Below are 14,362 nucleotides of genomic sequence, written 5' to 3'. Positions count from 1 at the left end.
ATATGAAGTCATAAAAAAATTATGAAAAGACCCAACCGTTGAGACCCAAAACACTATTTAAAGAGTAATTGTACCATAGGAAGAAAATGGGAGAAGTAAATAAAGTATGAGGGGGGTGTGAGTGAAAACTAAAGACTTGAACCTGTAGAGAGTTCCAAATACTGCTCACTTAAACTCTGTCAAAAGTACTCTGTGCTAGTGCTTCCTGTAAGTACGCATCTTTAAGGGCAAAAGGAGAAAGGCTCAGCAGCAGGACTTACTTGATGATGTCCAGAGCACATGCGTGTTATATTATCTTCATAAACATAAATAATTCTTTTGTAAATAGTTGCGCAAATCAGAGTACAGGCCATATTTAATACTAATTGTTTTAGGAGTAACAGTTTGAGGTTTATTTAGTATAATCTGTGCAGAAAAAGAACGTATTGCTGATAAGATTGGATATAGTGTTTACTGTGTGGAAATTAAAGGTTCTGCTGTATGAGCCCTAGTAATTGTCATCAGCTTTAGTTGAAGACTTTCTTTTTGGAGACAGCTTAACCTATGCTGGCTACTCTTCCTTTCCTCTCTTCCCACTCACACCACCTTCCAAGAAATGTCTGCCCTCCCGCAATCCCCCTGAGCCCCAACTGCTAAGTATTTGAGATTTGCCTTGTACTGAATTATGCTGGACTTTGATGAAGCTGTGGCCTTCCAACAGCAAGCAAGGAAAAGGTGAAGGACGGAGTGAGGATAGCTAATAAATCTACCTGTATCTCTAAATTAAGGTTAAGCCACTCCAGTGAAGTCAACAGTCCAGATCAGGTTAAATTTAGCAGTGCTTGTCCTGTGCAGAACATGTGCTGTGAGAGGACTTTCCACACACCACCACACTCCATGTGCCCCACCTGCCTCGCTCCCCAAAAGAAGAAAAAACCCCATCTCTCTTAACATTGACCAATGTACTGCTCATCTATCAGACAGATTCTGGTTCTCTAGAGCAGAGTGAGTCAGCAGCAAAAATATGTTTAAAATGAAGCAGAGGAGCAACTTGCATAGGAGTGACATCAACTCTTTGTAATCCTGTGTGCTTTGTGCTGCGTATTTAGGTATCCTACTTAAAGAAGGGTGTTCTAGGCAGCATGGATTTAAAGTGTGCTCCATTTTGCTTTTAGAGGAAGCAGTGCCAAGTTCAGTGAGGTACTAAAAGTAATTGTGCAACTTCTGCCATTTTACAGTTAACATGATTGTGTGTTGTTCTTTTTTGAAGCAACTGTTAGATATTTTAATTAACCCATTCTCTTCACTTTGCATTTGCTAAAAAAAAAATAATATATGTATAAGAAAACTGAAACAAGTTTGGCTTCTTTCTAGTCTGCAAAGTGAGTAGAGTTAGGGAACAGAAGGAAATCACATAGCTTCACTCCCCTGAGACCTTTACATGCACAAGTAAACTGAGAAATCTTACACTTTGAAAAGGCAGGACAGCACATACCTTTGTGGACAGGGTGTCTCAAAGTGGTTCAGATTGTTCAAATGAAACACGGACACAGTCACCCCTGAGACCTTTGTGGGTTTGCTATTCTTGTGGCTACAGGCAGGTTATGTTGATTTGAGGCTCAGAATCTTTATTTCCATTGAGCATTTCCCATCAGTCTCTAGTGTGATGTTTGTTATGTAAGTGAGAATATGTGCGTGTGTTAATCATCATTGATCTGTTTTGCACATTTCTGGCTTGGTAAGTTATTGCTGACTTTTTTGTAACTGGTATCTGAGATTGAGGGGAGTTGTCAGGATGCCCTCCTGGCAGGAACAACCTATCCATGGCTGTGTCAGCATTTCTAACACCTAATTCATGCATTCATGACACTTTGAATGTTCCTCTAGTGTCAGTTGGATTTTGATGCATCTCGGCATGCTCTTTTACGATTATTCACCAACACTGGTATTATTTATTGGTTGCATAATTAACAAAAATAGCAGTGATTGCTATGTACGAGTGAGTAACTTTGAGTATTTTCCAGTCAAAATTTGCACTTGGAAAGGTAGAGGTTATAAATTCTCTTCAAGGTTTCTCAGTTGCAGGTCTTGCGGTGTTAAATTCTCTAATGTGTTTGAGTAATTTAAATAATTATATAAGATTGTTTCCATTTACAGTGCATTATTCTGCATAGGCGTTAGTGTCTCCACTGGTGAGAGAAGGCTACTGAGCTACATCTTTTGATATTTTCACTTAAAAGAAGTTGCAGTTCTGTGCAGTGTTGCAGTCCTAGTAAACAGTTTGCAACCCAGTAAAAGGGAACAGTAGGACTTTAGGCCACCTTTGCATGCTTATGGTTTTGGTTATGTCAGGAGCTGTGCACTGTCAACAGTGAAGCTATTCCCTAGCTTAATGTGCGGGTTGTTGTAGGCCCTGGGTTATCCCCTATAACCTAATACAAGCAGATAGTCCCAGTGTTTGCCCTAGTGTCCTTTGAAAACAGTCTTCTAACTGTCTTATGTCATGTGCTGGAGGACTCTCCCACGGCACCATCTGCTCAGAAGTAACTTACGAGGACTCTCTTCAGTTCTGTCATTTTACATGGATGGCCAAAAGAAGTCAGATTTTTTTTCCAAGAAAGTACAAAATTCCTTTTTTCCATCTTTTGAGGTGTTCTTGGGTGGGAGAAGACCCTTAGACCACCCCAAACCTTGCTTTCGAGGGGTGGCAAATAGTGTGAAGTATTGCTCTGATGCACTTGGGAGACTTAAGACTTGCAGAGTGTCGATATATGTTGGCACATTAAATACTGTTGGCTCTACCAGCATCACTTGTCATTTGTAATTGCTTGCTCATTCTTCCTAGTTTACCTAATAAATATGCACAATAGAAAACATTTCACTGAAAGCATTTTGTTACTATGACAGATTATTTGTTTTGCTTTGTCAGAAAACTCTACAAGCGTTATGCATTCCTCCGCTGTGATGATGAGAAAGAACAATTCTTATATCATCTCCTGTCATTCAATGCTGTTGATTACTTTTGCTTTACCAATGTTTTCACAACAATCTGTAAGTATTTGCTTTCCCTGGAACTCTGACTTCCAGATTTGGTTAAGTCCTTATTCAAAATTCTAAACAGCTCTGAGCAGCATGCCATAATGTAATTGTTCTGCTTTCTTCCTGGTATCCATCTGTGTATGCTCTATCACTATTTCTATGATCTTTTCTGGTGTCTCTCTCTGTGTCACTAAAGGTTTTTGTTTCTAACTTGGTAAAATACGCAGCTTTAATCCTTTTAGTTGGGGGAGAGTTCTCAACAGAAAATTTTGTGGTGAGCTTGTTTGCATCATACTAAACAAGAACAGTATGGATTGTTCATTTTCAAGGTAAGAATATTAACACGCGCTAGGAGTTAAAAAGAAAACAAAAAAACTTCCTCTTTTCATGCTCAGCCTACTTTGCCGCATGCTTATCTCTGAGTTTGGGATAACAATGAAATGCCATCGAGGGCTGCATCAGAACTCTGCAACACATTGAAGTACTCTTTTTTTTTTTTTTTTTTTTTTTTTTAAAAAAAAAGATGTCCTAGAGAAACTTTTAACCTGTTGTTGCTGATGCTTAAATGTGTTACAGAGTTCTCATGTGTTTGTGTGCCTGCTGCCACAGGACCTCACTAGTAAGGTGGAATAAGGAAAGACTTCAGCAAGGCTTATAAAATTGTGTGTGTGTGAAAGGACCCTTTTGGCCCCATAGTAGGAACTACACTTGATGGTATGTTATGATCCATATTTGTGTGTATGAAAGACAGAGCAAGTGGACGCCTGAGCAAAATGGTTTTTGGTTTTGTGGGCAAGTTCTGGATGATGCTAAAATCTGGTCTGCTGGATGCAGTTAAATTATCACTTACTTTAAGACTATCAGCACAGAAAACAAAAAGGGAAACATTTTAATTAATTCTTAAATGCTACAAGCATCAAGCTTTTAAGAAAATCCAACCACCAAATGCTTTCTTGAGGGCACTGACAACTGAGGAGGTATTGAAGGAGAAATGTATTAAATGCCTCAGCTGAAAAGCCCTAACTGTAATCCATTTATGCACTATAAAAGAAGGGCAGATTGCCAAGAAACGCAGTGACCATTCAGATAATTGGATTTTGTTATAAAAGTTTGGTTAATAGGGGGCTGTGCATGAGATGCTAGGCAATTGAAGAGCACATGCATTTCCTCAGGAGCCTCCTGAGTCAGAGAAGGGGCTGTAACTCAGGTGATGCTATGTTGAATTAGTCACTGGTAAACCAGGGGACCAGAAAGTGTTTGAGCATGTGTGTGGTGCCAGTGAAAGGGGAAGAAAGTTGTTTGTTCTTTTTAAAATCAAGAAGTCCTACAGTTAGCATAACTAAGAGCAACATGGTACAGAGAAACTTGCAGCATTAGAATGTATTTTTACTGAATGTGTTCAGCCATAGTAGTGAATGCTGCTGCAAGCAAGCCCTGCAAACAAAGACTTTGGTTAGTTATTGAATGGGAATTGGTGTTAGTTTTGTAGTGTGCACACATGCATGCACACACACACACAAAAGCAGGCAGTTAGGAGTTGAGCATTGAGTTGCATGCTGAACTACAATGGATACACGAATATTCTGTCTTTACTTCTTTGTCTCTAAGCTGGGGACAAGTAACCATTTTCATGACATGTTTTGAGGCTGGTAAATGAAAAAGTATTATACCCATATGAAGGCATTATTCCATCCATATTTCTTTTTTCACTTGACAGTGTTTTGCTATCAGCTCTGCTTCTTAATGACTGCTATGTGTACACTTCCTGATTGTCAGTCATTGCTTAGTGTGCGAGTGTTAGCATGATTAAATAGCGGCTCTGATGTTGTTTTAACATTTCATGGTACTGCGGTATTTTATGACTTATCATTTCCCCCTCTCTTCATTAAAGAGGTTACATCATTATCCTTCTTCATTTTTGAAGCATTATTTCTTCTTGTGTTTGCAGTGATACCATACCATATATTGATTGTTCCTAGCAAGAAACTTGGTGGCTCCATGTTTACAGCAAATCCTTGGATCTGTATCTCGGGAGAGCTGGGTGAAACAGGAGTCCTGCAGATTCCCAGGAATATATTAGAAATGACTTTTGAGGTTTGTATTGCTTGATACAAGAAATGCTTTGGGTGTTCTGTTTGTTCAGTTCTAAATTTTTCCCTTGCTGTACCATCTTGCCATACAATTCATATCTTTAGCCTGTGTGGTTACTTGCAAATACTTCCTGTGCTTGTACATAGCAAATTTAATCTATATTTAATAACATGCAGAGCAAAATGACTGACAAATCCTTCGTGCAAGGATGGACAAGACTGTCTTTATTTTACAGCTTTGTGCTGTAATGGTGGGAGGTGTCATATCCTCTTCGATTGGAAACAAAGAAGTGATTCTGCTCTGATTTTTGTGTGTGCACATTGGCTAAAATTTACTGGAAAAATCTAGTTCAACTGATGTTCTTTCTGCTGATCAAAATAGTATTTAACAAAACAAAGCAAACAAACAAATAAAGCAACCTACGCCTAAAAAGCGCAGAATCAATCTTTCAGTCAGGAGAACCACATTTCTGATTCCCTGTCTGAGCGTGTTCTCTAATAGTTTACTCTTCCAACATGATGTTCTCTTTCAGTTTACTCTGACAAACTCTTTGTTTAATTTGCAGTGCCAGAACCTGGGAAAACTGACCACAGTGCAAATAGGACATGATAATTCAGGGCTGTATGCCAAGTGGCTAGTGGAATATGTTATGGTCAGAAATGAAATAACAGGGCATACTTACAAGTAAGTATCATCCCGATGTTTCATGTTAGGTAAGTAGAATTTCTGCAGGGAGCTGGCACAGTAGGGCTTGTTTGATTAGAAAGGTCTAATCTTCTGGGACTTTGTGTCTACAGTTCCTGCTACCTGAAGGCATAAAAAAAGATCATTTGGCTTCTGGTGTTAAACAAATAGTGATTCTTAAAATTTAAACGGACATTTCAGTTTACAGATGCTCATGTCTAGCCTCAAAACACTGGTGGAGAAGATGAGTTGACTGTTGCACATCTTAAAAATAATCTACCTTGAGTCCAAGGAAGAAATAGCAAGTTAGAGCTTGCTGCTTACCAAATATGGGTGGTGTATTTTATATCAAGGCTGAGTGCTCTAGGTGTTATACAGAGACCTTTGGACACAAGCTGGAACACAAGGGCTTATGAGTGTTAGAAACCTGTGTTTGCATAGTGAAAGTAAAGGAATAAGGTTTACAGTAAGAATTAAATCTATTTGTGTTGGTTACAGCATAGTTTTATGCCCTGTCCTTTGTTTAGAGAAACTGTCAGGCTCATGTTGGTGACAAATTGGTGGATAAGTCCATTCAGTTCTCTGTGCCAGTTTGTTTGTAATTAAATGAAGAGGCAAGATTCTATTTTTGGATGCTGTTCAGTTTTCTGATTAAGCTGATTAAACTGATATTAATGCTGTTTCATAGAAAGTGATAATGAGCAAGTGAGCACATGTGCTTTCTAGTGTCTGATTTAATATCCCAATTTGAATAGGTGCTTTGGTGTTTTGGCATTTAAGTATATGTTTGGGGGTTAGGTTTTTTTGTGGCTGGCCTACTATGTAACGTATTCAGTGAAAGCATAGATGTATTTCACCACACACCTATAGTGTGTAGTGGGTCTTCCCCTTCTACATCTTTTTCCTCTGCAGCCCTCAAATCATGTGCTACATGTAGGACGCAAGACAAAATCTGCCGCTGTTTGCAGATCATCTAGTGTGATATTTAGCACAAACTTGGAACTGAAAAGCTGTTTTACTTTTGCTCCCTCTGCTGGCAAAAGCCAAACCCAAGACTTTGTTATTTGTTGCTAGAGTGAAGTATTTCTAATAACTGTACTACCAGAATTTGGGTTTTATGAAACTGCTTAAAGTCTTTGGCATGGAACTGAATCTAGGTTGAAGGGCATGAATCACACATCTGCTTTATGTTCTTAGGTTTCCCTGTGGAAGGTGGCTTGGAAAGGGAATGGATGATGGCAGCTTAGAGAGGATCCTGGTGGGAGAGTTGCTGACTTCCCACACTGAGGTTGATGAGCGGCAGTGCCGAACCCCTCCTTTGCAGCAGTCACCAAGCATGATCAGAAGATTTGTCACTATATCGCCAAACAATAAGCCAAGTGAGTGGTAGGGGATCTCTTGTACTGTTCTGCATCATTGTCTGACAAGAGCTGCTTGCAAACAGAACTGCAAGTTTTCATGTATTTTAGAACTGTAGCTTGGAGAGGACCTGTGAAACTCAGCCCAAACCTCTGCTCAAAGTCCAGCTAACTTCTGAATTACAATCCTGAGCAACCTGTTCTAACTACTCAAGTTTTGAAAGTCTCCAAGGATGGAAGGAAGATGTCTCTAGACTCCTGGTCCAGTGCTTAGCTCCCCTAGTGGTGTTTTCTGTATTCTTGTCCTCCATCTATGGAATGAATGCTATGGAGGAAGGTAGAAATTTGCTGTCCTGTCTCTATCTATTCTTCATGGATGAAAAAGCTTGCTAGTGGTTTCTATTCATGGACTTTAGTTTTCAATTGAGATCGCTGTTCTAGGGTTGTCTTATTCCTGATAAATCATGTGGTTACTTTGCTCCCAAATATGCTTGTGTTTACAGCGAAACTACCACAGGAAGTATTTCCAGGATGTCCAGATTTGGTGGTCCTAATCAAAGCACAGCTCCTTTTCTTAGCTTTGAGCCCTGGTCTGAAAATATACATAATATGTAAAACCCCTTTCTACCTGTTGCTGTGTTGAAACACCACAGTGTAAACCTCGATATAAAATCAAGCCATCTCCGTTTCTACCTCCTCCACAGTGAATAAAAGTAGAACTGGATTTCTATTACCCACAGTCTAGCACCTTTTCACTAACAGCATAAGTTATACTGGTTCGTGCTCCTCTTCTTTTTTTGTGGTATGCCTTATCCCTCATGCACAGGTACAATTTCTCAAGTCGTTACAGAGTGACTGGGTATATTTTTGTGTTTTGCAGAGTTAAATACTGGTCAGATACAAGAAGCTATTGGTGAAGCTGTCAATGGTATTGTCAAGCATTTCCACAAGCCAGAGAAGGAGGTGAGGAGTTGTCGTCTGTGTTGTGGCACTCCTGTCTTAAAACTCTTGTTAGTAAGCATTGGAGACTATATAACAGAAATAACTAAACTGAATGAACAGCAATCTGTTTGAAAATTTCTTAAGTGGAGGAAAAATGAGATGCTGAGACTACACTGTTGGAATAGTACATTCTTAAGTACCTCAGTTGTGCTGCTAACTGGAGCATTCTGTTAATTACAATGTTAACATTCTGGTATTGGAAATTGTGTTGTCAAATTCTGCCAAGGATCCTACCTGTACCACTGTCAAGAGTGTTGCCTTCTGTTTAGTTTGTTCTGGATTAACTGACATTTTACATCTACTTTGAGGACTGAGTAGGGTTTTTTTAGTGCATGATTTGCATTATCTTTGCTACTTAAAATGTGAAAACCCATGGGCCGCTTTTAAAAAAAAAACCACACCAAAAGAAACAAAAAAAGACCCACACTCAAACACCTGCCCCCACCCCCTCCGCAAGTGAAGCAGAAGTGCTCTCAAAGACTCCAGTACACTTCTGTGTTATACATGTAATCATCTTAACTGACACAGCAGTTATTTCCTGGAACAAACTTAAGAAGCATTCCTCTGTCAAACCATAACAATCTAGCCCTTGTGAGCCAGAGTGGTGTAGAGCACTGTTTGGGTATCTCTTGAAAGTAATTAATTTTTTACAAATAGGTTCTCCCATTCCTTCTGCACCTATCTTTTCTAAGTTCAGTATAGCATGGCAAATTCATATCCAGTATAATTCTGGTTGATGATCACATTTACACAATAATCTCAAGTGGCTGGTTTTGCAAAATAGAATTTACCATCATGTTCTAAAGAAGAATATGTTTTTTCTGAAGTTTAAAAATTGCATTAAATGTGTTGGGTTTGTTGATAAGCAAACAGTCTGAGGCACCTGCTACAATGGACTTGTGATCTTTATTACTTAGTAAAAGAGGAAAGTATTTTCTTAATTTTCTTTACAGTGGTCATCACTATAGGTAAAACCTGCTCATGATCTTATCTTGGCCTTTTTGTGGCTTCATTTGATGACAATGAGGCCCTGAGACTGCTTTCTTCAGCCTCGTTCTTAGAGAGGTCAACACATTTTTGAATGCTCAGGACTTGAGAGCTGGGCCATCCTGTCTGGGGCCACTGTTTGATAGTAGACTGTAACTTTGGGCATATTTATTTAAAAGCTGGTTTCAGTAATGCGTGCATGAGACAATTCTGTGTCCCAGACTTCCAAAGTGAGACAATAAGTGTGTGTGCTTTCTTTGTGTGCTTGGCAGAGAGGCAGTCTGACGCTCTTGCTGTGTGGAGAAAGTGGACTTGTTTCAGCTCTTGAGCAAGTGTTTCAGCATGGGTTTAAATCACCGAGACTCTTCAAAAACGTCTTTATTTGGGATTTTTTAGGTAAGTGGGAGGAAGACCTACAAGAGCCTGTTTGTGTCTTTGAAATGTATCCATCTGTGTTCTGTACCATTGCCACTGTGTCTCAGCTGGTGTGAACAGCATACTTCTTGGAGGCATCTTGGTATCTGAATTGCCCTAAGAGCTCTTACCTCCTCATACTGTTGAGAGAAAGAGCATCTGTCTTCTGCCAAAGTTGACACTGTACTTAGTACAGTAACTGGACTTCTAGCAGTAGTAGTGTAAAACAAACTTTCTTAGTGAGGAAGAATTATTTAAATAAGGTGGTGAGTTGACATATGGTAACCTTGTTCTTAATTGAGTATACTGAAAGCAATCACACTTTTAAGAGGTTGAGTTGCCTTATAAAGTACAACAGATGGATCTAGTGCTATTGGTACTCACTGGACATTGTAATAAAGGGGTTATAAGCATACATTTTTTACACAGTGGTCTAGATCCTTTGACATAGAGTTGAATAAATCAACTGAGTACCCAAATACCTTTTAGAAAAGGCATTATTTTTAACCGTGTTTCTGTGTTTTGAGTAGGTACTTTGACATCACTCTTCTCCTTATTGTTTTACTGTAGCATCTCAACATTCAGTCGATAGGAGAACCTCTTTAGCACTCTTCAGAGGGAAGGAAGTGGAATCCCAGTTTTACACATGGGGAACACAGGACTGAATCAAACATTAAAAAACAAGGCCTAAATGTACCCTTTCAGGAAATTAATGGATGAGCTTTGAATCTAGGCCTTTCAACTTCCAGCTGTCCCCTCCACGACACAGACACTCATGCTGGTTTGCCAACAGTCCAATATGAGCATCAGATAGCCTTACGGATTTTGTAAGCTTGCTTACAGGGAAAGTGTTATACTGAGGTGGTATTAAATTTGATGGTCATAGTGCCTAATTATTTTATTCCAAGCACAGGAGAATGATATTTCAGATATTTTAGAAATGCTATATGCACTGATTAAACTTCATTATCTCCCACCATTCTTTTAAGAAAAAGCACAAACTTACTATGAGACCCTTGAGCAGAATGAGATGGTCCCAGAAGAGAACTGGCAGACAAGGGCCAGGAATTTCTGTCGCTTTATCACTGCTATCAACAACACCCCTAGAAACATTGGGAAGGATGGCAAGTTTCAGATGCTGGTGTGTCTTGGAGCCAGGTATAAACAAACTTCTTTGTTATTACTATTGATATTTTAATAAAACGAAAAAGATGTTGCGTATTAGTAAGATAAAGCCACACAACTGCCGGGTTGTGCAGTTTGACTATTACTTACGCAGTTCTCTGATGTAACTGAAGAAGGATTAAGTGAACCATGCCCTCACTGAGTTCTTAGGCACGTGAAGCGTGGGAAATCTGACATACAAAACTGAATATCCCAAAGAGCTGAGCCACTGAATCAAGAGAAAAAGGTAGTAGGCTGGTGTGAATAGCCTCCCTCTCGTATACAGCTAGCAAGGAGAGAAGATAGAAACAGAAAACCATCCAGTGGTGAGGCCTCTCCAGTTAATGGCTGAGTGAATTCCCCACTCTTCACCTATTCACTGTAGGAGATGGGTAGGAGGGAAGCTGGGACTATCTAGAAGCCTCTTGACACAAAGACAATGGGGAGGCTAGTGACTTTGGGCCTGCTTGGGACTTCCAGGCCTCCTGGGAACCGTATCTTCTGATGGGAGGGGTGGAAAAGTGTCTCTCATGAACGCTCCCTTGTTAAACAAGTTCCACAGACAGTGAGTCCCCCTTCCCTGTCTTATAAAAATATGCAGAGAAAATGGTAGGTCTGTTTAGAAGGCAAAGAATAAAAATCATGTCGGTGAAAATGAGAAATTAACTTGGCTTTATTTTTATTTCCAAATTGCAAATTGCCACTTTGTCAGAGACCACCTTTTGCATCACTGGATCGCCCTGCTTGCAGATTGCCCAATTACAGCACAGATGTATGAAGACATAGCACTGATTAAGGACCATACTCTTGTGAATTCTTTGATTCGAGTGCTGCAGACCTTGCAGGAGTTCAACATTACGCTGGAGGCATCTCTTGTCAAAGGAATCGATATTTGACCTCTTGTCCCACAGGAGAAACTGTCTTTAAAAAAAAAAAGAAAAAAGCAACAAGGAGTGAAGCTTGTTAGTATGCAAAAGTTCTGTCTGCCAGTACATTGTATCGTGAACTCGTTCATGGCCCTAAAATGCAACTTTGACTTTTCTTGAAGGAAACTCCAAAAATAGTACAGGCAAATGGATAGAAGCTGTAAACTCAATGTAAAAAAGAGGATTTTGGTATAAATCTATTTTAGAGTTTATTTGCCGATTTGCTTTTTACACACTTTCATGTGAAAGAGATAGAGATGAGTATTGTGCAGCTTATTTTAAAGCTGCAGTATTTCCTTGCCATAGAAAATGTGCAGTGAGCCTTTCAGCATTCTGTAAACTTGCCTTCAGATATGCTGTATGTCATAGAACCCAATGTATACACTCCATTTCTGCTGAGAAGGTCATTCTATAGTTTTTAAACTAATATTTTATATATTAACATTATTACCGATGTTTGATTTTTAACGTATTGGGTCATGTTTTGCTGCAAGGGAACTACAAATCTGATGTGTGCTTTTTTTTTTTTAATATCTCCAAAGCACTGATTTGTCAACAAATCATTTTTTCCTTTATTTTTGTTGTCAGTATTATTTTTAGTGAAATGCAGGAGACTGAACCATGAAATGTGCAGAGATCAAAGTAATATTTTTCATATTGGTACGTAATTGCACAGAAGAAATTAAGTGTGTTTTTTAACTGATGTTTTTTATTTATTTAACCTATTGTTATGTTTTGTAAGTTTGTCTTTAAAAAAAAAAAATCTTCTAATCTTCTATGATACAACTGGCTATATTATGTTGCAATTCAGAATTTACAGTGCAGCCCACTTAAATGAAAAACCTGGAATAATTGTTCACAACACAAAAATGTTTCCACTTGAACCAGCCTTTTGAAGTTTGGTATATGGTTGCTGCTGGTAATTCTCTTAACTGCTAATAAAGAGGGGCATGAGTTCCCCAAATGCCAGATGACTAAATGAAGATGTTTATGCCCTCACAAAATAATAATGGTATACCTTACTAACAAATATAAGGAATTCTTAATTCTTCTGAAAAGACAGTGAGTGGTAAGGTTTCTTTTTTTCCTTTTGAATGAATATGTCTTGGGTCCGGTTGTCACAGTCTGCTTCCTTTGGGATACTTTTGTTTTTAGCAGAGAAAGCTTTAGTCCACTTCTATAATAAAACACAAACATTTTGAAAGCTTAATTTATTGGAGATCTGGAACTTGGCAAATGCCTAAAAGCATCTCCATTCATTTGAATCCTCTGATCAAAAATATCTTTGAAATGAATATGTGACTTAAGAACAGGCTGATTTATCAGCATCACAAATTACTGTACAGAAGTTCAGGGCTATGTATTTAAGAGGTCTCCACTGTATAAACTTATCTCAGTATTGTCTCTCTTGAGAAGCAGAGTCCAAGTTTTTTGGTTCATACAATGTTGTAGCACCTTTTCTTTACCTACAGCATAGTCACATCTTGTGATAGTTTTATTTCCATAATTTATAAGTATAGCACATGTATTAAATTTTTGACTATTTTTACTTTTGTCCTATTTATTTCATTATTAAACTGAGAAGTTCCTTTGTCACTACTTATCAGAGCAAGATTCTTTTTTGATTTCACAGTAGCATTAGGAAGATGTAAGGGCAATGTCTAAGCCATTCCTCATGCTGGGTGGGTGTGAATTCTTTCACAGCCTGGAGCTTACAGAAGCAGTTCACAGAAGTATTTTGTGTGTGCAAGTTTGGTTTTGTTGGGTTTTTTCCAGCTTTGGAAGGGCAAAAATAAAACAGATGTACTTTATTCTAAGAATTTCATGTATTCAATTTAATATGCTGGGATAATCTGTATATGCTTGCCCCAAATTGCTTGTTTATATATTAATAATAGCAAAAAAAAATAATTTTACAGTGCTTTCAGCTATATGTAAGACAACTTTACTAGGCCTGTGTATTTCAGAGGGAATATGTCTATGTAAGAAAGGAGGGTTGCATTAATTATTTTGACCATAACAGATTAGTCGATCCTGTTGAAACCGTATCTCTCATAGTATTAAGTATGGATTAATTTTATCTTGCATGAGGTAATTAACCCTGAATTAAGGTTGGTTTTTTTTCTTTTTTTCTTCTTTACACAAGTTCACCTAGTGTGGCATGATTGGTTTAATGGCTTGCTCTGGTGTGGATCTTTTTGGCCTCATTATGACAGTTAGCGATACCTGAACACAGGCTGGGGTTTGCTGGTTCTCAAGAGGTGGGTTCTTTGGCTAGCACATGAGGGTGATGCTGTCCATCAGAGACAGCACCCTGTGTGCTAGCTGTCCAGATGCAAAAGGAAGATGCAGAGGTCATCTTCCCAGCTCCTCAGTTACTTTATTTTCACAGGAAAGACCGCTTTGTGATAGCCCCTTCCTCCTTCTCTTATAGGGGGTCTATGCTTAATCCTGTGAGGATTCAAAGCACTTTTTGTTATGGACTTCCAAGTCTGGAAGGATTTGCTCCACTGAAGGACCAGTAGAAGATTCTGAAATGCAGCTGAAAAAATGTTGGTTTTGTTGGATCCAGAGGCCACCAAGGAAGACTGAGATATTAAATATAGCTATGTGGTAGCCCAGGCTAGGGTTTTGGGAAGAGATTTGGTTGGCATATCTAAGAACAGTTCAGTCTGTAGTAGCAGTCATAATCCCTAGCACTCTTCAGTTTTTACCACA

At 38.8% G+C, this 14,362-nt stretch overlaps 1 protein-coding gene across 3 annotated transcripts in view; it reads left to right on the top strand.

Annotated features, from left to right (window-relative positions):
• Window positions 1–13,243, top strand: part of DENND5A (DENN domain containing 5A) — a 69,664-nt gene extending 56,421 nt beyond the window's left edge. For all 3 annotated transcript variants that reach the window (XM_075048048.1, XM_075048049.1, XM_075048047.1), the window contains 8 exons: window positions 2,909–3,030; window positions 4,967–5,112; window positions 5,675–5,793; window positions 6,991–7,172; window positions 8,032–8,114; window positions 9,413–9,536; window positions 10,544–10,712; window positions 11,431–13,243. In XM_075048048.1, the coding sequence (XP_074904149.1) occupies window positions 2,909–3,030; window positions 4,967–5,112; window positions 5,675–5,793; window positions 6,991–7,172; window positions 8,032–8,114; window positions 9,413–9,536; window positions 10,544–10,712; window positions 11,431–11,614 (1,129 nt within the window). In that variant the 3' untranslated portion in view covers window positions 11,615–13,243. The remainder of the gene's footprint in view (window positions 1–2,908; window positions 3,031–4,966; window positions 5,113–5,674; window positions 5,794–6,990; window positions 7,173–8,031; window positions 8,115–9,412; window positions 9,537–10,543; window positions 10,713–11,430) is intronic.
• Window positions 13,244–14,362: the final 1,119 nt, after the last annotated feature.

The sequence above is a fragment of the Buteo buteo genome, chromosome 16 (assembly GCF_964188355.1).
Source record: "Buteo buteo chromosome 16, bButBut1.hap1.1, whole genome shotgun sequence".
Taxonomy (NCBI): domain Eukaryota; kingdom Metazoa; phylum Chordata; class Aves; order Accipitriformes; family Accipitridae; genus Buteo; species Buteo buteo.
The sequence above is the reverse complement of the archived record's forward strand: the minus strand, read 5'-3'. Positions and strand labels throughout refer to the sequence as shown.